This window comes from Berghia stephanieae, chromosome 2, assembly GCF_034508935.2.
Source record: "Berghia stephanieae isolate SIO BIC M18660-M18661 chromosome 2, UCSD_Bste_1.3, whole genome shotgun sequence".
Classification (NCBI taxonomy): Eukaryota; Metazoa; Mollusca; class Gastropoda; order Nudibranchia; family Aeolidiidae; genus Berghia; species Berghia stephanieae.
In genome coordinates this window covers 112,640,403-112,665,402 of record NC_088361.1, presented here as the reverse complement: position 1 = coordinate 112,665,402, position 25,000 = coordinate 112,640,403, and the positions used below count along the sequence as shown (strand labels likewise).

The following is a 25,000-nucleotide window of genomic DNA, read 5'->3' as shown; positions in this document are numbered from 1 at the left end:
AATTTTTAACAATGGACTCAAGGATTGATAACTAATTAATCTGTAAATAAAGCCAACTAGCTAACAACAAGTGGGAGCAACTCTTTCCCGGAATAGCTCAATGTATAACAGATAGTATTTAAATTTATCTACAAATCAAGGAACATTAATGCATTATTTCTAGACAATAAAAATGATATATGAAAAATAATTTATTTCGGTAAAAAAAAAAAGACTAAAAGGATCCTTTGCGAAGATAAATCTATCAAGCTGCTAATGAGTTTGGTCTTTCAGAATTGAATTATAGATAGTATGTGCTTGGCTAAGAACTCATAACATTGCCATCCGAAAGTATAATGGACCAACACACAAAACTATGTGTAACCTAAACGTCTATAGATAGTATGTGCTTGGCTAAGAACTCATAACATTGCCATCCGAAAGTATAATGGACCAACACAACCAACAACCTATAGATGTTGAACCTAAATCAACTGTACTAATAGATAGTATGTGCTTGGCTAAGAAGCTCATAACATTGCCATCCGAAAGTATAATGGACCAACACACAAACCTATGTGTAACCTAAACGTCTATAGATAGTATGTGCTTGGCTAAGAACTCATAACATTGCCATCCGAAAGTATAATGGACCAACACACAAACCTATGTGTAACCTAAACGTCTATAGATAGTATGTGCTTGGCTAAGAAGCTCATAACATTGCCATCCGAAAGTATAATGGACCAACACACAAAACTATGTGTAACCTAAACGTTTATGGTCTGGTTAAAACAGTTCAGTGAGAAATACTCATAAACGTGGGTGGCAAAAAACAATAAGAAAGACCTGTGTGACGTTAACTTCGTTCTATCTATACCTGAAATATTTACTTTATTGATGGATCAAAAACAGGTTTGCGGTTAATTCACCCCCTGAAACGGGATTCGACATTTTCATCATTATTGTAATCAATACATTTTGGATGGCTAATTGATTAAATTATTCACCCTTGCTTGATGCGAAAGTAATAAAGATGACAATAGAAAAAAGTATACAGATGACGAAGTAAAGGAAGAAAAGTGAGAGGAGGAGGAAGAGCATGAAGAAATTGAGATGGAGAAGGATAAGAGGATTGTGGTGATGGTGATGATGATGATGATGATGATGATGATGATGATGATGATGATGATGATGATGATGATGATGATGATGATGATGATGATGATGATGAGAAAGATAATGATGATGATGATGATGATGATGATAATGATGAGGAGGAGGAGGAGGAGGAGGAGGAGGAGCTGGAGGAGGAAAAGGCCTCTCAAAAGTAACGACGCTGAATTGGTGTGCCTTAAAAATGTGTGATAGTGTGTATTTTCGGTTATATTATATTAGATGCTAGTGATCATTAAATTCTATATAGTCTTTTTAAAAAATACCAATAGGATCCGAGAACAAAAATTTGTTTTAATGCAGTGACTTGAAAATCCTACATGGGAGAGTTAATCCGACCCCTAAGAAGGATAAGACGAATGAAAGTGTACTTCCATTGGTGTAATCATGGGTGACTAAAGGAGTACACACATGAAAATCCTACCTGGGAGAGTTAATCCGACCCCTAAGAAGGATAAGACGAATCAAAGTGTACTTCCATTGGTGTAATCATGGGTGACTAAAGGAGTACACACATGAAAATCCTACCTGGGAGAGTTAATCCAACCCCTAAGAAGGATAAGGCGAATGACAATTTACTTCCATCGATGTAATCATGGGTGACTAAAGGAGTACACACATGAAAATCCTACCTGGGAGAGTTAATCCAACCCCTAAGAAGGATAAGGCGAATGAAAGTTTACTTCCATCGATGTAATCATGGGTGACTAAAGGAGTACACACATGAAAATCCTACCTGGGAGAGTTAATCCAACCCCTAAGAAGGATAAGGCGAATGAAAATTTACTTCCATCGATGTAATCATGATGATGATGATGAGAAAGATAATGATGATGATGATGAGGATGATGATGATGATGATGATGATGAGGAGGAGGAGGAGGAGGAGGAGGAGGAGGAGGAGGAGGAGGAGGAGCTGGAGGAGGAAAAGGCCTCTCAAAAGTAACGACGCTGAATTGGTGTGATAGTGTGTATTTTCGGTTAAATATTAGATGCTAGTGAGCATTAAATTCTATATAGAAGTCTTTTTTAAAAAAGATACTTATAGGATCCGAGAACAATAATTTGCTTTAATGCAGTGACTTGCAAATCCTACCTGGGAGAGTTAATCCAACCCCTAAGAAGGATAAGACGAATGAAAGTGTACTTCCATTGGTGTAATCATGGGTGACTAAAGGAGTACACACATGAAAATCCTACCTGGGAGAGTTAATCCAACCCCTAAGAAGGATAAGGCGAATGACAATTTACTTCCATCGATGTAATCATGGGTGACTAAAGGAGTACACACATGATAATCCTACCTGGGAGAGTTAATCCAACCCCTAAGAAGGATAAGGCGAATGAAAGTTTACTTCCATCGATGTAATCATGGGTGACTAAAGGAGTACACACATGAAAATCCTACCTGGGAGAGTTAATCCAACCCCTAAGAAGGATAAGGCGAATGAAAATTTACTTCCATCGATGTAATCATGGGTGACTAAAGGAGTACACACATGAAAATCCTACCTGGGAGAGTTAATCCAACCCCTAAGAAGGATAAGACGAATGAAAGTTTACTTCCTTCGATGTAATCATGGGTGCCTAAAGGAGTACACACATGAAAATCCTACCTGGGAGAGTTAATCCGACCCCTAAGAAGGATAAGGCGAATGAAAGTTTACTTCCTTCGATGTAATCATGGGTGACTAAAGGAGTACACACATCAACGGTTGTCTGTGTGTCGTCATCAGTGGAGGGCGGACTGTAACAGGAACATCCCGATGCTGTGGAGATCAAATTTCATATACAGCAACACGTACATCTTCTGATCTTTAATGCGGTTGGATTTATGAAAAGCACTAAACATTTCCTGAAAATTATTTTAAAAAGTTAATACCAACTTTATAAAGGCTTTTTTAACATAACATAACATATGGTATAGGACAAAGTCGGATAAAATCCCTTGAATGCCCTTTATATTAATAGTAATGCCATAAATCTATTGATTAAAGATTACAATAATGATACACGTGTTAAAGACAGTATTTCAACTTAAATGTACTCATGTATATGTGGTGTACAAACATAGATCTTTAACCGTGACATGCAAATCACACACACACACACACACACACACACACACACACTCGCGCGCGCATATAGAAGATAACAATTATAATATAATAATGCATAGTATATACATACAAGATTGAAAGCCATGTCAACAGCAGTGCAAACAAGTATTATTCTACACCCATAAATCTCCCATCATATAATTCCCTGTCTTCTTTTATTACAAAATATTTTCAAAATTGTGTAATATAACAACGTTGAACGACTTGGTCATTTAAAAAAATAATGGCGAGATAAAGTTTATTTCAAGCCATATCTACTGTCTTCTATCATTTATCTGATTGTCATTCTACAATTCATATTTCTTTTTCCAAATAGAGCACAGAGTTTCGTTTTAAATGGTACGCGAGTCGCATCGCTCTTCCTGCTCTTTCATCAAAAAACGATAAGATGGTGTCAGAGTAGAATAACGTTTATAACTGTTTTAGTCTTCACTTCATCTAAAATAATGACAAACAGATTTACAGATTCTTCGAGTTTACTAAAGACACGCCAACCAATGCATCTAAAAATTGAAAAATGCAAGCTTATATCAATATCATCTTGGACATCAAGAGATTGAATTGACCAAATAACATGACGATGACCACTGTATGATCGGCTAAGAAGCATCACTTGGCCGTCCCAATTATATTCAAGACTAAAGTAAATGAGACTACAATATAATATCAGAGGATGAAGTAGAGATTCGCTTCCTTTTGCATGATCGGAATCAGAGTATGACCCACATAATAGAGTGTGAGGAAACGGAGGCAGGATAATAATTCATATGCTTGAGATACTCTTTTTTCCGTATCAAGATATTCCAGCAAAATAAACGTTTTTGATATAGTTAGTATGCGCTTGGCTAAAAAGCTCACAACATTGCCATCCGGAAGTATAACGGACCAACAGACAAAACTATGTGTAACCTTGAACGTTTATAGACTGGTACAGTTTAGTGAGAATTACTCCTAAACGCTGATGGCAAATAGCAATACCAAAGACCTGAATGACGTCAACTTCATAATTTCCATACATTGAATCGATCAAACTGTACCTGTTGACTGGCATAGGAATGGATTTTGAGAAATTTCCTTTTCTGTTAAAGTTGTCGTCGCTAAAAGGATGTCCCGAAACGTTGTTGATTCAATCGTGTTCAATTCCTCGTCAGAAAACAACCTAAGATTTAGATAAAATGTATATCATATTAATCAATTTCTAAATTCAAGAGAATGTTTGTAAAAAATAAGAATTAGTTTGTGAAATTAATCTAGAATTTTAGAGAAAAGGTATTCACTTAATCGCTTCTATTGGCTGCTTCTTTTGCAATATCGGGTTAGTTGTGCTTTTCATTTTATTATTGCCCAATGTGTAATAAATAAAAATTTATTGATTTGAATTTCTCAAATAGCCTGGAAAAGAACATCAATTAGAATCTTAATATTGAAATGTTTTTAAATTACTTGTTACGTTTCATACCATATTTTGTAGTTGAAAATGATAATATTGTGCCCTTAAATATCGAGTTTTAGTAAGTGTACGTTATGAAATTGGAATTTACTCTTTGATAGAGAGGGAAGGGGGTTAGTGACAAAAACAGTATTAGAAACAACACAGTCTGGGATTTCATACTAATCTGCGATTTCCAAAATTTTACCCGTTTTCTTTATTCTGGTACCAAAAACGGTCCCCATCTCTTGTACGTATAAACTGGTCCAAGAGGATTGATCTGAAAACATCTGACATCCCAGCATCCTTTACAGAGTCCACCAAACCGCCAGTCAATAGATCCACGTTATCTGGCGTGTTTCCACTGTACAGATCATGGAGTGTCTAAATAAAATGAAAATATAAACAAACAAAAAATTATTAACAAAGTACGCAGTTTAAATTAGCTGGCTATTGTCTTAACTCGTCATGTCTAGATTTAACTCACTCAATCCTAGAGATCTTTGCTACTTTTCAAAATTTGAAAACGTGTATTAAAAATGAGCATATACATAGATAATTTTATTCAACTATCATTAACATGCAAAAACTAAAAAAAACATTAGCTTTGGTACTACGCCTATAATTTGTCTCAGAAAAATGTAATAAATAGGCATGGAGTAAAAGTAACCCGGGTAAACTAAGGATATAGTCGGTGTTCGGGTTGAGTGAGTTAATACTCCACTACTTGTAGCTCAAATTGTTACGGTCTCATTATTGTACTGGAAATAATCTAAAAATACTGTCCATTACAAAAGACGATAACCACTTAATTCGCCGTACTCTGGAACAACATGTATTTAACAATTTGACCAGAAAACTCGTCCTTCAAATATCTATCATTTTAAATGACCCCCATCTTGTCAAAAACTCTCAAATCGAAGTCCAAGTTCATATTTTTCCTGAGAACAATACTTAAGTTGTTAATCAAGCCCATAATTGCCTTCGGATGACAGACACAGATTTCACTCTTATGTCACTTATCTATTGCTGAAAAACAAAACGTTTGTATGTGTTACCAGGTAGAAATAGCTAAAATAAAATACATTTTGATTATAAAGTTCTACAAAAATTAAAAACTACTATAAGAAAGAAGAGCATGAGGAAGGAGAGGTGGATAGTAGAGGTGGAATAAGGATTTCTATACTGATTGTAATAACTATTTTAAAAAAATCAAAATGATGAACCATGATGATAACGATACTGATGCTGCTGCGGATGATGATGTGATGATGATGATGATGATGATGATGATGATGATGATGATGATGATGATGATGATGATGAGATGACGACGACGACCACGATGATGATGATGATGCTGTTGCTGATGATGCTATTGATAAAACTAATAAGAATTTTGATACTGATGATGATGATGATGATGATGATGATGATGATGATGATGCTGATGATGCTGATGATGATGATGATAATAATAATAATAATAATATAATAATAATAATAATAATAATAATAATAATAATAATAATAATAATAATAATAATAATAATAATAATAATGACAAGATTGATAATACTGTTAAGGTCATTAATAACAATATTTATGATAATCAAGATAATATAAAGGACGTTAGGAACAAAGAGGAGGAAGGGACAAGTTAGTGGAGAAATGCTAATTATCGTGACTATTAACCAGTAGATTTTTGACCAATCAAAAGGTAGAATTTGCGACACACCGTCACACGTGCTCGGACAAACATAGTTGAAACAATAACGTGAACGAATTCGACCTCCATCTGATCGTTGTTATTGTTATTATATTGACAAATGGGTGACCAGTTATCACATGTTATCACATGGTTTTCTCGATCATATTATAAACATTTAAGTTTACACAGAGTTTTCAGTGTTGATTCTACTGGTCAAGCGGTAGAACAGTGGGTATTTTACTTAACAAATACCATAGATAGTAAAACATATGTAATTTGCTGTGTCTACCAATCACTGCCATTGTTTACATAATGACGATTGTCCGAGAGGCGTGCTTATCTACCGGTTAATTGCAGTAGATAGAGTACTGGGAAGAGGTAAAGGAAGCTTTACTAACTCCATTAATTCCTTGCAGTCTGTCCCAGTCTAGGAGTTGAGGTAATCCATAGGCTGACCTAACATCGTTCATGGATGGAACACCATGGTCTCTATAACGCTGGATCAAATTCGCTATATGGTCCGTTCTTGAGTATTCATATGGCCCGTAGAAATGATCTGAAAACATATTTATTTGAGACCCAAGTCCTAGGAAATGGTATTATGTGGGGCTATGTGGTCTAGTCGTATGACACTCGCTTTCGGATCGGAAGGTCCTGGGTTCGAGCCTCGCGCTCGGCGCATATTTGAGTCCTTGGAGAAGGCTCTTTACCCACATTCTCTCACCGTACTCAGGTATAAAATGAGTACCTGGCCGTTAACAGCGTTGTCTTTGTCCGAAAAATTGTAATATCGCCTAACAGGCGACATGTCCAGTCCTACATGTTAAATGTTGCTATTGACCAGGTACCCCTTGTAAAGCGCCTTGAGCACATTCAGTGGATATTGCGCTATATAAAGCTCAATTTTTTTTTTAAAAGCTCAATTATGTGGGGTGTCCAATTGTGGATATGTGGATTTGTGGCTTGACACCCGCCTTTGGAATGGTATGTCCTGCTCAAGTTCCATTATGTGAGGAGTAAAGTTGAGTACATGTACATCCCTTTACTCATATTCTCTTTGTCATTATCGGTACCATATGATCACAGGCACATCCCGTTTCTGTATTACTCAACGTGGATGTGGAAAACCAATGAGATAAATGAAAATAGCATTTGTAACAATGCATATCCCATAGTAAAATATAAAAACCTGGAAAAGTCCTCGTGGAAATGGCTCGAAACGAATCGAAATCTATTAAGGTTGATCAACATTGTTCCAAGTCGAAGAACGTATAATTAACGTTACTGTTAAAAGCACCAACTAAAAAATGAGTTGTTTTCTTCTTCTTCTTCTTCTTCTTCTTCTTCTTCTTCTTCTTCTTCTTCTTCTTCTTCTTCTTCTTCTTCTTCTTCTTCTTCTTCTACTACTACTACTACTACTACTACTACTACTACTACTACTACTACTACTACTACTACTACTGCTACTGCTACTGCTACTGCTACTACTACTACTACTACTACTACTACTACTACTACTACTACTACTACTACTACTACTACTACTTCTACTACTACAAAACTGCTACGTGCGGTTATGTGGTCTAGTCGTATGACACTCGCTTTCGGATCGGAAGTTCCTGATTTCGAGCCTCGCTCGGCGCATAGTTGAGTCCTTGGAAAAGGCTCTTTACTCACATTCTCTCACCGTACTCAGGTGTAAAATGAGTAGGTTAACAGCATTGTCTCTGTCCCAAAAAATTGTAATATCGCCTAACGGGCGTTATGTGTCGTCCTACATGTTATGTGTTGCTGTTGGCCAAGGACCCCATGTAAAGCGCTTTGAGCACGTTTAGTGGTTATTGCACTATTAAACGCTCAATTTGTTTACTACTACAACAACAACAACAACAACAACTACTACTACTACTACTATTATTACTACTACTACTACTACTACTACTACTACTACTACTACTACTACTACTACTACTACTACTACTACTTCTTCTTCTTCCTCCTCCTTCTACTCCTCCTTTTTCTTCTTGGCTTTTTCATGATTACTCAATACCTTTCTATTAAGAGATAATGGGCTCTTAGGGGAAAGATTTGATGAATACCCTTTTCCTCGTTTGCAATAAGAATTCAAGTAATAACTATTTTTCAAACGAAAGTGCTGACGTTATATCGATGTCTATGCCGTAAAAAGTAGGAAAACAAAACCTTCGAAAATAAGTACAACTATTACACAAATAGAATTTAGCAATTCTCATTTTTTTTTCGCGATAAATGAACATCTATTTAGATCAACACCCAGGTGCGCTGTTATTGATATGACACTTTTCATTCAGCCAATATTTAACAATTACATACTTGTAAAATCAGAAACAAATTTCTCGTCCTCTTTTTCGGCTTTTGTGTACACCAGACCTCGAATGATTTCATCGAAATTGGACTTCACATGCTCCTGCAATAATTTCAAACACAATATCTGTAAATCATAAAAATCACTCATTTAATAAACAAACTATGGTTAGATATATGCTTATTCCATTGAATCATGGTTGAACTCAAATCGTGAATGTTATCTAAAAATTACATATCTTAATCATCATAGTTTGTCGCTCCAACACCAAACCCACTCCACAGCGTCTGGGGAGCAGACTCTTAGGTCATAGCCAGTGCAGCCAGGTCCGTCCAGGCATTCTTTAAGGACGTGCTCCATCATCTGCTATGGGTATCCACATGTACACAAGCTGGTCTCGGTCAGATCCCAACTTTTTCATGTTTCCAGCTGTTCTTCCAAGTCTTGCTCATGCTATATTGAGTATTACCAATTCATTCCTGGGGAGCTGAGTTCTGTAGGGCAAGTTCTTCTCTTGGATCTTAAACGGCTTTATTTCCGTGATTGTCCCACTCCCTCCATGTAGACAGCTGCATTATCATTGATGATAATGATGATGTGTTGATGATGATTATTATGATGATGATGATGATAACAATAAAATTAATAGTAATAATGATGATACTACTACTCCCAAAACTACTACATCTACTACTACTACTACTACTACTACTACTACTACTACTACTACTACTACTACTACTACTACTACTACTACTACTGTTACTACTACTACTACTACTACTACTAACTACTACTACTACTACTACTACTACTACTACTACACTACTACTACTACTACTACTACTATACTACTACTACTACTACTACTACTACTACACAACTACTACTACTACTACTACTACTATACTAACTAACTACTACTACTACTAGTAATAATAACAATAATAACAGTAATAATAATAATAAAATAATAATAATAATAACAATAATAATAATAATGATGATAATAATAATAATAATAAATAATAATAATAATAATAATAATAATAATAATAATAATAATAATAATAATAATAACAATAACAATTATAATAATAATTACAATAATGGTATTGATAACATTAATAAAAATAGCAATGATGTGCTTTCTTCTGTCATAAAGCTCTTTCTTGACTTCAGTCTACTTTTCGTTGGTTTATGGTCATGTAGGGGGTTTCTTGGGTCCATTACTTGTTTATAGTTATGGGCTTTGGAAGCAGTGGCTCTTCGAGTTTGGGGAGATGCAATACCAGCCAGCCGATAGAGTCCTAGAATTGCAGTTGGTTTCAGGTTACCAGGAATGATATGGCAGGCGTTATGTTGCCCAGACTGGCGAGGCGTATTCGGCTGATGAATAGCAGATGGCTTGTGTGGTTGTCCTGACTCTTTTTAGATTTCTCCCAGTTTTCTTAGGATGGTGTTTCTTGTGGCCACCTTTGCTTCTGTTTTCTTTGGGCGCTGAGAGAAGGACAGTGTGCATTCTAAGGTGACACCGAGGTACACGGGAAATGTGTTGCTCTCCAAGCAATATGTTCCCATTCCATGAGATGTTCAGTTTCCTATTGGCTTGGCGGTTTGTTTTAATTGAAGGCATACACTTGAGTTATTCCTGGATTAGCATTTAGTGAGTTCTGCAAATAGTACTCAGAGAGTGTCTCCAGGGCACCTGTTTGTCTCTCCTCAATGGTCTTGAAATCAGAGCTCTGGAACGCAAGACACAGATGATCAGCATATAGAAACCCTCGGATGTTCTCAAACTCGGGTTGGTATTAAATGTTGAAAAGGATAGATGCAAAGACCGATCTTTGGAGGATCCCGTTCTTTTGTGACCTCCGTTTGCTTTTCTTTCCATCAATTCCCACAAACTATCGACGATTTGACAAACAGACGCCAACACATTCATACATGATCAGTGTGGTAAAAGCATATCTAGATAAGATTAAATGATTTAAATTTCCTTATTCAACGTTTAAAAAAAAACAACTTTTAATTTGCATTTTTTTTGTTAGTAGCGTCTGTTCAGTAGCGTGTGTTAAAATAGTTCACCTGCGGGTCCCAGAAGTTGTTACAAAGACGCATGGACGTCACATTTCTTGCTTGACCAAGTATCCCTTGACCATTTGTAGTAGTGGTCACGCATTGGCCACTCCCGTCACCTCTGAAATTAAAATAAGGAAGATGTTTCATGGGATTGACTTTGGTAAAAAAAAATGATTTTCATGGTTTATTTCTTTTCCAGGATATCGTATTCTTAGACTTGTTTTGTTAAACTTGACTAATAGTGTGTAGCACACGGCCCTGTACGACGCTCATAAATTGTTGTGTTGCTACAGAGAGATTGGCATCTCATTGGTCTACAACTACATAACAGGGTGGGAAAAGTTCATGATGCTTTTTAAAGAGTCTTCTTCCATGTCAACAGAAGCAGATGTAAGTTTCGTGTACAAAACATCTGAAATCTTATTTAGGTTTTTGAGACTGAAAGGTGGCTTTGAGATGGCTTTTGCAGAATAAGTTCCTCCATTTGTTTGATGACTATCGGATGCCTCGCTTCCAGCAAAGGCAAACTAGTTCAAGTACAGGAAAATAAAATAAGATTGAAACCAGAAAAACATATAGAACGGCATTTGCGTAGAAAAGATGCTGCATGCTCTCCACCTTTTAAAGACTAAGTATAAAGACTAAAAACAATCACATTTGAAATGTTGAATATTCTAAATATGACCGGGAGAAGGGAGGTCTAACATGAAATACGGAGGAGGGGGGGGGGGGGGATTGTACTGCTTTGTTTGTACCATAGATATGGATGACTATACCGTAATGCTCTTTCCTTAATTTGACCTTGGTCTTGGAAATTGAACAAAGTGTCAAGGGAGGTAAGTCCCTTAATTAATATTTCTTAAAAAAGAAATATTTTGTAAGTTTTGAACTATCTTTATTTAATACACACACACACACACACGCACACACACACACACACACACAATATATATATATATATATATAATATAATAATATATATATATATATATTAAAATATATTCTATTTGTCTATCTAATTAGCATCCTTTAAATTATTTCCTAATATTCAAAATCTTGACACTCTCTTCATACATTATTATAATATTAAGATATTTCAAAATTTTTCTACAGAGAGGACCTACAAAATATCTCTATCGTCTATCTGGAATTTAAAAATGTATTTATGTCTATTGTTTCTTGTTGTTGGCTAAAGAAGGGTTTTGAGCCCGAAATGTTCTGTGTTTGGTATTTTGTTCTTTCTTGAAGATGTTATATTCATTTTTATTTATTACTTTTCACATTCCACAGCATATAGCAGCCTAGTATCACTTTCACCGCATTAAGATACGTGTTTTTTTTAAAGGTAATGTTTGCAATGCTCTTTATAAATATTAAGTCTGGGTTTTTAAAAAGGTGTCCGTCCCCTCACTCGGGCATTGGGCTATGAATGATCGGTCATTTGACGTTTCTAATCGTCGTCTGGCTGGCCGCCATATTGCCAAATTCTTTTTCGCACACCTACACATTTTAGCCTATACGTAGCCGATTTTGATCTTTGAAGCTCAAAACATTCGTCTTGATCTATAATTTTTACAGTATGGTAGTAGTAACTATAATAAGTAACATAGATGAGTGCATGTTTGCAATTCCTTTTATTTCTCCGCAGATATTGAGGGTCCTCCATACTTCTTTATATTATACCACACAAAATCATACTCGGAGTCATACTGCACCATGGATGTCGCATAAACATTCCTACATAGATACATCAAAAATCCTTCGTTATTTATTGAAAGATTTTTTTTAAAAAACTGATATTGAAATCTCTATTCGTTAATTTTACTACTCTTAATTTGTTTGTTAATTAAAAAATCTTGTGCAGTGTTTTAAACTCATGAAAACGTGCTTTTCACTTTCATGTTATTTTACCACGGTAAATTAGACACAAAATAAATAGATTAGCTGATTTAGGCTACCTTCTAGATATGTTCATGCATATTCTAAAGATCTTTCTATAATTCTTGAAACTGCTGATGCAGATCATAAGTTAAATTATCCTATTTTTTATCCCGTACAACACGCACATTGTATGCGCCAATTTGCACATTTTGTTGAACAAAACAAGAGTTATGACGTTTATTCCTATGGCTCTCTATTTGTGAACGGAATCTTAAGTTTGAAGATTGGTGCCTACTTAAAAATTTTATATGGCGCATATTCTTCAAGCTGGAATAAGTTCCTTGTTCGGAAGATTGTCTGCTGCAAGTAGCAAGATTGCCGAGGGTATGCATGTAAATTTAATTGTGTTGTAGACAATTGTCTTTGATATAGATCGGCTGTCTAGTCCCAGACAAAAGCTAAATCCTCCACCGTTTCCGTCTTGTAAACCGAAAAGATTTCTGTCGCTACAACTAGTAAAGGGAATAGACAGGGTAGAGGCAGGATTCCTTAAACCAAACAAGAACATTCAGACACGAGGAAACAGCAAGAAACTGAAAAAAGAACGTTTTAAAACAAATGAAAGAAGGAACTTTTTTTCATCTAGAATTGTAAATAACTGGAATAAACTACAAGAAACCACAGTATCAGCAAAAAATTTGAATAAATTCAAAGCAGAGTTGGAGATAAGCAACACCCTAGGAAACAAGTTCAATTATAAAAATTGGTCCAATCATTAATAGATGAGGAGGAGCGAAGGAGACTACACCAAGTCTAAAAGCTCTATACAGAGGTATCCAGGTATCCAGGTAACTCCGTACATCACAAGGATGTTGATAATATTGTTGTGATCTCCCTGTCGTTATGGGAAAATGATGTCAATCCAATCAGTACATATATGCAGGTCTGACAATAGAATGTAATTATAATGTGCGTAGTTTAACATTGTTTGGACAACATTTTGTGTCATTCTTTTTTAGATTCCCATTTCATTAACACAATGAGCCCATTAATGAATTGGGTTATCAGACCCGCAAATAACTGCACGTTGTCTCAACCCAATAAACGATTGGCAGTAACGATAAACAATATGCAGTGAGTAGAAGAGTGCCAGAAGACAATAGAGAATAAAAACGTTGAGGTGATTTGAACTCGTACCCTCGACCCTACTGTTACGACAACTACGTCTGGCCGCGAGAGGGTAACTCTGCAGTCGACGCCATCCACCAACTCTAAAACAAAAAGTGGTATTAAGCTTAGTGTCTATCTTGAGCCGCTCTTCCGATTTCTTGAGTTCATGGGTTCAACACACAAACGCAGCGAAGTTGGTTCGCCTTGATCCCAACTTTTGGAGTGGTGGATTTTGAGGAGCTTGATTGATATCTGTCGTTGACATAATCTAGAGCAGGAATTCTATGAATTTTGTTGCGCCAATTGATAATGTGCACGTTTTAAAAAAAGTATTCAAAGCAAAAAAAAATAAAATATTATAACTTCACTAACTCGAGAGATAAGAAAAAATACAATTGCGCCATTACAAATCAACATGGCTTCTATATGCTCAATGTAATAAAGCTAACTCATAACGAAATATTGGCACATCTCTCATCGTACTCATGTGTAAAATTAGCACCTGCCCGGCAATAGCGGTCTCTGTCGAAAAGATTTTAACAGCGCCTTATTGACGTAATGAATCGTTTTACATGTTAAGTGTTGCTGTTGGCTAGGGACCGTTTGTAAAGTACCCGGGCACGTTTGGTGGATGTTGCTCTGTATAAAAACTATAATATACACGTTTTTACAGTATCTTATGATATGGAAAATAATGTCATTTAATATTTATATGCTGCCATATTACTATAATCATTTATCTTCAGAATGGGGAGAAGCCGTAGACTGGATGACAATGGAACAAGGACTGAATCGTGCAAAAGAGGAAGGGAAAATGGTTGTAGCGATTGTCCGGAAGGATGACTGCAGAAAATGTGCACGGCTCAAATCGGCCTTCCTGAGAAACAAAGAGCTACAGAGACTTGCTCAAAATTTTGTAATGGTCAATGTGCATGCAGATGAGGTATGTCAGTTGATGACGGTGAAGATGATATGATGATGATGATGATGATGATGATGATGATGATGATGATGATGATGATGATGATGATGATGATGATAATGATGATGATGATGATGATGATGATGAGGAGGAGGAGGAGGAGGAGGAGGAGGAGGAGGAGGAGGAGGAGGAGAAAGATGAGTAGCAGGAGTCAAGGGGAAAATAATGATGATATATTGTGGTAGATAAATCACATGAATTTCTTGTATTCACTTTGTTACAAAAAAAAGGCAGCTAAGCAGTAATGGGCACGAATCAATAAAACATCGATTTCTAACGAATACGGAGATCTAATCGGGTACCCGATATTGCTTGTCAAGAATATCCAATAGTTCTATGCAAAATGGTAATGATGCTATGAGCTTATGTAAGTTATTTACAACAGTCCGCCAGCCGGATTTGTCGTACCAAATCACAAAGCTATTTGTAACCTTAAACGTTTATGGTCTGATTAATACAATTTTGTGAGATATAAAAACATTAACAAAGAGCTGAGTCGTTCTATATAATATATTATATTATTATTATGTAGCACGTCCGACAGGGTAAAACTGTGAAAATGTGCAGTGATGTAACTGTGCATAAAATGAATAAAAAAGTAGCATGTTCTTAGTATTGATCATGATTATTGAATACCATCGACATTTTTATTTGTGCGTTTACCCTATAAAATCGGACATTAGGAAATATCCAAAAGTGCCTCATCACCAGTCCTAAGCTAGCTTTTTGTCTAGCTTTTCCTTGCCTAGGGAACCTGATTCAATTCTTCCAAGCGTTTTCATTTTCCTTTTCTACCACCTTTATCCAGGAAAAGGAGGGTAGCTTTATTTTTTGTTGCTGTTTTATTATTTTTTTTTTAATTTCTCTTGAATGTGGAGACAATACATCTCATTATAAAAGTTATTAAGCGTTGTTCGGCTTTCCTTGAAAATGATTTAACAAGTATTGGGAAGACATTGCAATAATTTTTTAAAATATTAACACCGACAATAATTATTGTCAATCTCAGAATATTCATATGGGCGAGAATAAGAAAAGGATAAGGATGATGATGGTGATGAGAGGATGATGATGATAATGATGATGATAATGATGATGATGATAATGATGATGATGATGATGATGATGATGATGATGATGATGATGATGATGATGATGATGATGATGATGATGATGATGATGATGATGGAGAAAAAGTCACATAACAAACAATATATTCAAATCAATTATCATAAATATCCCTTTTTGGTTCATAAATTTAAATTAGCACCTGCATCCCTTTTGTTTTTTATTCTAAATTGAGGTTGAAGAAAAACAGGAATTTCGCCCCGATGGTATATACACCCCACGAATCTTGTTCTTTGACATGAATGGTCGACTGATGCCTCGTGTCAAGCGTGAATCCACGGAGACGGGGTTCCATTACAGTTACGGCACTGAGACACAACTCGCCAACGTAATGAAGAAAGTGTTAGACAAGCCCACGCGCTATATACAAAGACGCCCTTACAATTAAGATATAACTTAATGGCGCCAGTATTTCCATGAATTTTTCAGGTCAAAATTTCTCTATAATCTAAAATCAGCATCTATTATTTTGTATGCCAAATCAAAATTTTGCTCCTTGTAACGATTTAGATTATAGAAGAAGATACTTTTAAAGATTTTGAAGCATCGATATTAAAAAACAAACTCTGATCCATGGCCAGATATCGGCGTGTACTTATTTGCAGGTCTCATAACTCAAATTTTGTTTATGGCTCATTCTTCGAAAGGATTAATTTTTTTTTTAAACGCAAAAATATTTTCCATTACAATTATTTTAAACCAACCCCATAATTTCGTTCGGTTATCTGACTTGAAAATATGTGCACGTCGGTAGAAATTTTTGGTAATAGAAAATTTCAATGATTGAAAAATTATTAAAATTCTGATCGTCTGCATTGTCTTCATTCAGATTATTTTGAACCAAAAAAAAAAAAAAGGAAAGAAAAAAGAAAGAAAGAAAGGGGAAATGGAGTGGTATGAGATTTGATTTTTTTTTTCTCCGTTTGTGAGTATTTTCTTCAATGAGATCATAATTTTTAAAAAAAATAATTTTTCCAATATTTTCGAATTGATTATCAGTATCGGTAAAAGGAAATTATGGTAGATATACTATAGTTTGGCGTAATGTAGTATGATTAGAATGTGCAATGTTGCATAATATGATTCTTCCTTACAATTAAAACAGCAAAAATAGCATTTCCCAAACTATAACCTTTTAATGGTCTTTGTTTTGTTATAAAATCACTGTAAAAGTGAAAGTAAGTATCATCCTGGTTACAGGAAACGGAAGCGCGAACCCTGTGAAGAAAATAGGCATTAAATCGTACCAAGTATTTAATAACCTCTGTGTGTTAATGATAGCACGTCTGGTCTTTAATCGGGGTGGGGGGGGGGGGGGCTGATGTTCGATTCCCAGTCTAGCCAGGCTGATTTTTGGGATGTTTTTTTTTCCTTGTATTCTTCTCTGTTCTTTGTCTGGCACTATTTCATAATACTTCTTCGGATATTTAATTTATTTATTTTCCACACTGCCTGCTCCCTAATCTATCACTGTGATATTTTCGAAATGAAAATGGAGTTAACATAAATTAAATATGTCTTCGTACGTACTCGATCTCTCGTGTTCAATGTTTGTGTTTTGTGATGGCTCACAGCAGAGACACTTACCTTTGTGAAAAATATGTAAATTCGTCCCATCAGGTAATCTCTGTGATGAAATGTGCGGCTATGTGGTCTTGTGGTATGACACTCGCCTTCGTACCATAAGACCCTGGGTTCGACTCCCGCTGTGAGCGGCACAAAGTTGAGTCCTTAGAAAAGGCTCTTTAATAATCACATTCTTTCATTGTACTCAGATGTAAAATGAGTACATGGTCGTTAACAACGTTGTCTCTGTCGGAATAAAATTGCAATATCGCTTAACATGTGTAATGTCTTGTCCTACATGTTAAATGTTGCTGTTGGCCAGGCACCCCTTGTTGAGCGTATTTAGGCGACCTTGGGCTTTATAAAAAATCAATTTTTTTGTTCTTTTTATTTTTTAAATGGAAGCACGTTTGACTGGCAACCAGAAGGTCTGGGATTAGATCATCAGCCAAAGTAGGTTGATATTATTTTGGAATGTTGTTTTTTAATTCTTGTTTTTTTCTCTGCTTTGTCTGGGCACTATTTCATACACAATGTTAAAAAATTTTATCCTACACCAGTGCCTGCTTCTTAACTAATCACTTTGATAATTTCAAGATAAAAATGGAGCCAACTCAAATTTATGTCTTCGTCCTCATCCTCTCGTATTCCTTCTTTAGTGATGCAGCGAGGGTTCACAGCCGAAGCGCGTAGCTTTGTGAAGAATACAGGCATTAAACCGTCGTCTCAACTGTCGAGTAACCTCTGTGGTTGTAATGGTAGCACATCTGACCGGTAATCATGAGGTAGGAGGTTCGATCCCTAGTCGAGGCAGATTGACCTTTGGGATGCATTTTTTCCTTGTATTTTTTCTTTCTGGTTTGCCCGCACTGTTTCATGCATACTTTTTCAGATCTTTAAACATTATGACATGCAACTCCCGTCGTAGGGTTTATATAACCAATGACAAAACAAAGGCATAATAGAACAACCCAACAACTCGGCAAAAATCAATAGATAACTTTTATCATTCATAGGCTTTATGATGAAATAAAAATTGAGCTTTATATAGAGCAATATCCACTAAATGTGCTCAAAGCGCTTTACAAGGGGTCCCTGGTCAACAGCAACATTTATATAGGACCGGACATGACGCCTGTTAGACGATATTACAATTTTTCGGACAAAGGCAACGCTGTTAACGGCCAGGTACTCATTTTACACCTGAGTACGGTGAGAGAATGTGAGTAAAGAGCCTTTGCTAAGGACTCAACTATGCGCCGAGCGCGAGGCTCGAACCCAGGGCTTTCCGATCCGAAAGCGAGTGTCATACCACAAGACCATATAGCCGCACAATCATTGGTCATACCTGTAGCCTACTTATTAACGAGTCTGGTAATCCTAATTAACTATGCTATTGTGTCACGGTTGTTAAAAGTGAAATAACTAACAAAAGATATTCACCATTATAAAAAATAATGAGAAATAATCCAATTGTTTCCGATTAGTTATTTCAATTTTGAAATGTGCACACATGGTTTAACCCCCCCTTCCCCCCCCCCCCCCCCCCCATAGGAAAATCGTCACATTCGTTACGATGTTTGTACATCAAAACATTTTTTAAATGCTTTGATTACAGCTAGATATAAGTACTAAACAGTGTATTGTAAAGCTCACTTGTTAATTTTTTGTTTCAGTAAGAAAAGTTTATTTTTGTGCTGGATGGGTTGAATTTTAGGGGGAAGTTCTAAAAATAGCTGGTAAGGAGAGAGTTAAATCTCATGACTTACCCGAGAGTCCAGACAGCTGATGGCGTCACTGTGTGTCTAAATGCCATGGCGACTAGAAATTCGTGACTGACCCCTGGATGGGCACTGCTGTCGTATCCTTAAGAATGAAAAATGTTAAAGTTAAATGTCTTCGAATCATTTGTTGAAGAAAATTGAATTCTACAGCTTAAAAAATACAAAATAATGAACTTTCCAAGATTAAACTTTCAGCAATAGCAAAAATAATATAAATGGTAATATGAATATCAAAAGCAGAAGTTGAGCGTCTCTCAAAATTGATAGAAGTCAAAAGGTTTAGTAGCTCCTAAAACGTTCGTTTTTATGTTTCTAAAGCAAAAGGTATTTATTTATTTATTTATTTATTTATTTATTTATTTATTTATTTATTGGATTTAATGTCACGTGTAAGGCTGATTTGGCTAATTTCACCATTTTCATTACAGGTTACTTTGAAATGGCACGCATCGAGACTACCTTTTTGTACGGTTTCGTCTTGTGGTATGACACTCGCTTTAGGATCGGAAGGTCCTGGGTTCGAACCTTGCTTGGCCCATAGTTGAGTCCTTGGAAAAAGCTCTTTACTCACATTCTCTCACCGTATTCGGGTGTAAAATGAGTACCTGGTCGTTAACAACGTTATCTCTGTCGGAAATAAATAATATCGCCTACCAGGTGTCATCATATTTGTTCTATATGTTTCGTGTTGCTGTTAGGCAGGGACCCTTTGTAAAGCGCTTTGAGCATGTTTAGAGGATATCGCGCTATATAAAAGCTCACGTTTTTATTTTTGATTCTTTTTCTCTTATTATTTATGAAAGAGCGAACATTTCAGTCAAGAAATCTTCCATATTTCACTTACTAATAACTACGGTGTCATCAACTATACACGAACCTTAAAGTTTATAATTATGACAATCAAAGGTATGTCGCCCCTTACCTTGGTATTGAGGCAGACTAGTTCCAACAGATGAATTGTAGTGATCTCCGTACAAGAAATGTGGCAACCACTCTACCCAAGCTATTTTCTAAATAAATATAATACAATGACGTCATACAAAAGAAGTATTGTATTTTAATGAAAATATCAATTACGAGCCGAACAATTGTGTGTGAAAGGTGCCAGACAAAGCAAGGAAGAAAAGACAAGAATAAAATCATCCCTTAAAAGTCAATCTTCCTGGACTGAGGATCGAACATCATACCTTCTGATTACCGGTCATGACATCTGACCAGCAACCAGCAGGTTTGAGGTTCCATCCCCACTCGAGGAAGACTGACTTTTTGGGATGATTTTTCTCTCTTATTTTTCTTTCTTGCTTTGTCTGGCACCTTTCATACACAGTTACTTGTTCAACTCTTAATTCATCAAATCTACACAATATATTTTCGAGATTAACCCTCTCTATACCACCTACAGAAATATCGTAACATTTGTTACGACACAATAGGCATTTTTATTATTCAGATTTATTTTGTACATCACAAACTTTGAAGAATGAAGAACATAAATTTGTTTTGTAGAGTAACTTGTTGGAGTTTAAACAATCTATTTTTCTTCTGGGCAAGCCGGCCGTTTTGGGAAAATACTGAAAAGGATCAGTGAGGAAAGAGTTAAGGAATTCCATCCAACTAGTTTTCAGTTTTGATTCGTAGACAACTTATTAATGTTAAACATTCCTTACCTGTAAATGGCCTATTACTCGTTTTCTGGCCAATTCAAAGATTTGGTCATCTGTCAACGATGGAGCAAACGTGGCAATGTCTTTGGCCACCAAATTATGCCACCGAAACCATATGATTTGGAGCGCCAAAAGAAATGGATTTTCATGTCCTGTTGGATTACCTAGTCCTGAAATCATTCAAAGGATATAATTATTACATAAAAGTAATTGTCGCTGGCCGATATTGTGAGTTCTACCAAATTTATAAGGCTCTGTGATTGTAACTGTTGTTCATCACATATCTACCTTTTTCTATTCAACTTCATATAATTTTCCTACTTATAAGTAATAAGATAACAAAAGCAATTATTTACTGATGTAAATGTTATATATTATTATTATACATTATGAGTATCCAAACATTATGTCAAAGGAAATCGATCTAGACTCGTTAAATAATCATTTAATCAGCTATTAACTTGCACAAACTGTCAAAACTTACTAAATAATCGAAATACAGACTTCAGACTATGACCCTTTGGAACAGGAGGATTGAAAATGGGAAGTTTGACATCATTGTTGACAGGAAAGCTTGATATGATGTCATCAGAATCCGCCAGTAAGCGACCATCTTTAAAAGATCGAAGGAGGTTTGTCCATACATGAGACGTCCCATAAATGACGCTACCGTCCAGAAATGACGACACCATGTTTATCTGAAAAGTTAGGTAGTGGATGGAAGAACTGAAATATCGGTTAAAGTCACATACATATCCGGCAAATATGATACTTAAAAGAAGCTAACGAGTTCCATTCTGCAAGGATTCTCATTACTCTAACCCCACTACCTCTGTTCTTTAAGCTTTTCTCAATGCAGGGACCTCAGTACTTGCTTCAGTTATCTTATGAATTAAGTCCTTGTCGCACGAGTTTGCCAGTTTGATGGTATTTTTTCTTTCAAAAATTGATCATTTTTGGTCTTGAACTCTATAATTACTTTCTCGTGTATCTACGGTGCTTTATAAACTTAGTTTGTACAGCGTTATTTATCAGGAAATTGTCAGTTCTATCTAGGTACTTTAAGACTGGCAAAGAATTATCCGGATGCACATCTCAAACAGCCCATTATTCAATGCTATACCAAGTAATGAAACAAAAGTAGTTATTATAAAGATAATTCATGCTGCTTAATATTTAAAGGACATGTTATAAGAAAAATAATGAAGTATCATAACGCATGCTTTGGAGTTTATTTATTTCTCAACAATGATGAAAATGTTTCTATTTGAAGCTCGAAGAAATAAATGAATAACAATTGGAAATGGAATTGAAGCTCCAATATAATCAAGAAGACAGTTAACGTGGACGTTCCGGGGTTTCCTCTTTATCAACAAAACACAATCAACGTATTTTGTTGATAACGGAGAAACCCGAAACGTTATCATACGTATTTTGTTAATCTAGAGGAAACCCGAAACATCCACATTGTCTGTCTTTATTGATTAAATTGAAACTTCCATTACATCTCCTATTGTTATGATTTCTCTATACGTTTTTCTAGACTGAACTCATCCCTCTCTTTCTCTCACCCACGACCATTCTTACTAGTCTTACATGTTGTCGTGGTCCAGCGGATGTGTGACCCGTACTTTGGTCATACATGGAGCGTACGAAGACTTGGGGTCTTGGTGTCCGGTCTCTCAAAGGATGACCACTTGGAAGGTCCAAATTTTCGTATTCTGGTGGGCAACCTGGATGACGGATCTGTACCATCTCATCCAGAACAAACTGGGCTAAAGAGAGAGATAGAGAGAAAAAAATGTCATGCAACGACTTACAACTGCAAACTCTTATATTGTCAATTTTCTTGTCTTCAACAAAACATTTATAGTTCGTTCAAGCGCTCGCGTTTTTCTCATCGACCACCTTACTGATTTGCGTAATACTTTGAATGCGGTCTTAGAGTTTTTAAAAATATTGTCAATATAAAATTGGTTATTGTGCAGTCGTATATTCCTTCGATTTTGGCGGTGTTTCTATTTAATCATAACCGATTAACAGAATTTTACCCCAATGACGTGTACAAAACATGATGTTTATTATTAGTGGTGTAGCACAATAATTCTCAAAGTGACCCCCCACAGCCTTATTGTATCCGTTTTTGCACTTATTATTATTATTATTATTATTATTATTATTATTATTATTATTATTATTATTATTATTATTATTATTATTATTATTGACTGAAATGATATCTCGTCATACTCAAAGTGCTTGAAAAAAATATTGATTTCGAGAGACAATTCAAATATGTAGCCAACAGTCTCAAAATAATTTTTTGTTGTTGTCAGAATGATCTTAATGCTGAAAATTGAAATAATCGTCGGAAATATGAAACCTGTGTTAGATTTATCTGTGTTTAGTTTTATAAAATTATACTTATTCAACTAAAGTGCCTAAATAACAAAAAGAAATCATAGAGCTATTTCTAATCACTTCAACTTTAGATTCGCATTTTAGCATCCGCTTGACTTCAATTTTATACCACCAGTTTGACGAGATGGTTGGTGTCGTATCTTACCAAAAAATGACTGCATGGCATTTCTTGAGTAGTCGGATGACACACCACTTGGACCCATATGAACTCTCATGCTGACCTCCATGGGACTGGGCTTGCCATTGACTCCCATCTCATAGGCACCGTCACTATAGGATGCATGACTCGTGCGAATTATTCGACTCTCTATAGAAATGTAAATTGAAAGAAATGTTATTACTTTATATGAATTTTATGTTTGGAGTTTTAAATTAGCAGATTGTTTGAATGTGTGATTTTAAAAAAAAGTTTTATAAAAATGAAGAGGGAAACTACAATAAAAAATAATGCACATTTAAATCAATAGTAATTTTCCCCGTTTATACAAAAGATTTTGAGTTCACATATTTTCTCGTTATAATTTTCATTAAATGAAGTCTACTGCCCTAAAGGAGACGAAATATAAATACATTATCAAAAATTGTCAAATGTTTGTTTAAATACTTTTGGATAAAAAAAATAAAATGTAGAGCAATGAAAAGGAAAAAAGAGATTTATTGGCAAGAAAGAAAATCAGTCTGTGGATTGTGTGAGCAATTTGATGTATGTGGAATTATTACCCTCCTTAACGTCACCAACGTACATTCACAATTGGTATGTAATGGCCAGTGTGATGTGTTTTATTGAGTAATAATAATATACCAAAATTTGATAGTTGCTATGTCCGACGTATACTCATTTGCAGGTCTGATAATCATATTTGTTATGGGCTAATTGTTATAGTGGCCAAACTCTCAAACTAACGCAAATTATTGTATATTAAAAAAAAAAATTAAATCAGGCCCATAATTGGGTTCTGTTAACAGACCTGCAAATATGTGCACGTCGACCATGTCAGTTGTAGAGTCATTCAAATATTCAAGATCCGCAGGGAAAATTATTCATGTCAAATAGTTCACTTGCTCCCACTGATAGAATTAAGGATTATCCATGTGTTTGGCAGTGTGTACAATTAATGGGTAGCTTTTACAATTTTGTCTTTTTAAATGATATTTTGTTTCATCACCTGCATGCGCATAACATAAATAAACGTCGGGTAGAATTGATTAATATTCATAATTCATATCTATATATAGAATTTAATTCTTCAGGTTGAACACATTGTGTTGTTAATTCATGAGTCCGATTTACTCCCTTTATCTTTATCTCCATTTTATTGACTCATTTGGGTACCTCTATTTATTAATGAAATAATGTATATTCAAAGAAAGAAAAAACCCAGCCTATCAAACTTCCAACTGGATAGCTATAGATAAAATCAACTAAATAATTTGTTTAGAGGATATCGCTAACTCCCAAAAAAATCATGATATCCGGTCCTTTGATTGACATGAACATCCTTGATAGAATCTTACCAGCCATGCCCCACGCTGGGTGGTTCACATTGTTCTTGTATCCGTCCC

General features: G+C 35.5%; 2 protein-coding genes across 3 annotated transcripts in view; one reads left to right on the top strand and one right to left on the bottom strand.

Moving 5' to 3' along the window:
- Positions 1 to 25,000, bottom strand: part of LOC144966266 (dual oxidase 1-like) — a 70,418-nt gene that overhangs the window by 33,251 nt on the left and 12,167 nt on the right. The window contains exons 2-14 of the mRNA XM_078902475.1: positions 24,953 to 25,000; positions 23,583 to 23,744; positions 22,613 to 22,791; positions 21,501 to 21,714; positions 21,020 to 21,186; positions 20,275 to 20,362; positions 19,338 to 19,434; positions 10,848 to 10,959; positions 8,768 to 8,861; positions 6,814 to 6,971; positions 4,913 to 5,088; positions 4,313 to 4,434; positions 2,772 to 2,924 (exon numbers count right to left, since the gene is read on the bottom strand). The exon at positions 24,953 to 25,000 is cut by the window's right edge and continues 54 nt beyond it. Of these exons, the coding sequence (XP_078758601.1) occupies positions 2,772 to 2,924; positions 4,313 to 4,434; positions 4,913 to 5,088; positions 6,814 to 6,971; positions 8,768 to 8,861; positions 10,848 to 10,959; positions 19,338 to 19,434; positions 20,275 to 20,362; positions 21,020 to 21,186; positions 21,501 to 21,714; positions 22,613 to 22,791; positions 23,583 to 23,744; positions 24,953 to 25,000 (1,770 nt within the window). The remainder of the gene's footprint in view (positions 1 to 2,771; positions 2,925 to 4,312; positions 4,435 to 4,912; positions 5,089 to 6,813; positions 6,972 to 8,767; positions 8,862 to 10,847; positions 10,960 to 19,337; positions 19,435 to 20,274; positions 20,363 to 21,019; positions 21,187 to 21,500; positions 21,715 to 22,612; positions 22,792 to 23,582; positions 23,745 to 24,952) is intronic.
- LOC144966268 (thioredoxin domain-containing protein 12-like) lies at positions 12,944 to 17,127 on the top strand. Of its 2 annotated transcripts, none has more exons than XM_078902476.1 (3): positions 12,944 to 13,106; positions 14,639 to 14,835; positions 16,178 to 17,127. In XM_078902476.1, exons 1-3 carry the CDS (start codon positions 13,031 to 13,033, stop codon positions 16,388 to 16,390), a joined length of 486 nt encoding a protein of 161 aa, XP_078758602.1. In that variant the 5' UTR covers positions 12,944 to 13,030; the 3' UTR covers positions 16,391 to 17,127. The 2 variants fall into 2 exon arrangements, with proteins under 2 accessions (XP_078758602.1, XP_078758603.1); XM_078902477.1 differs by lacking the exon at positions 12,944 to 13,106 and adding an exon at positions 13,369 to 13,562 and having other exon boundaries at positions 16,178 to 16,449.

Excerpts from the sequence above, each read along its gene's own strand:
- LOC144966268 (XM_078902476.1), top strand. The coding sequence starts at position 13,031 with ATGGCGCATATTCTTCAAGCTGGAATAAGTTCCTTGTTCGGAAGATTG. Across the intron at positions 13,107-14,638 it reads AAGTAGCAAGATTGCCGAGG|AATGGGGAGAAGCCGTAGAC; the intron begins GTATGCATGTAA and ends ATTTATCTTCAG. Across the intron at positions 14,836-16,177 it reads TCAATGTGCATGCAGATGAG|GTTGAAGAAAAACAGGAATT; the intron begins GTATGTCAGTTG and ends TTCTAAATTGAG.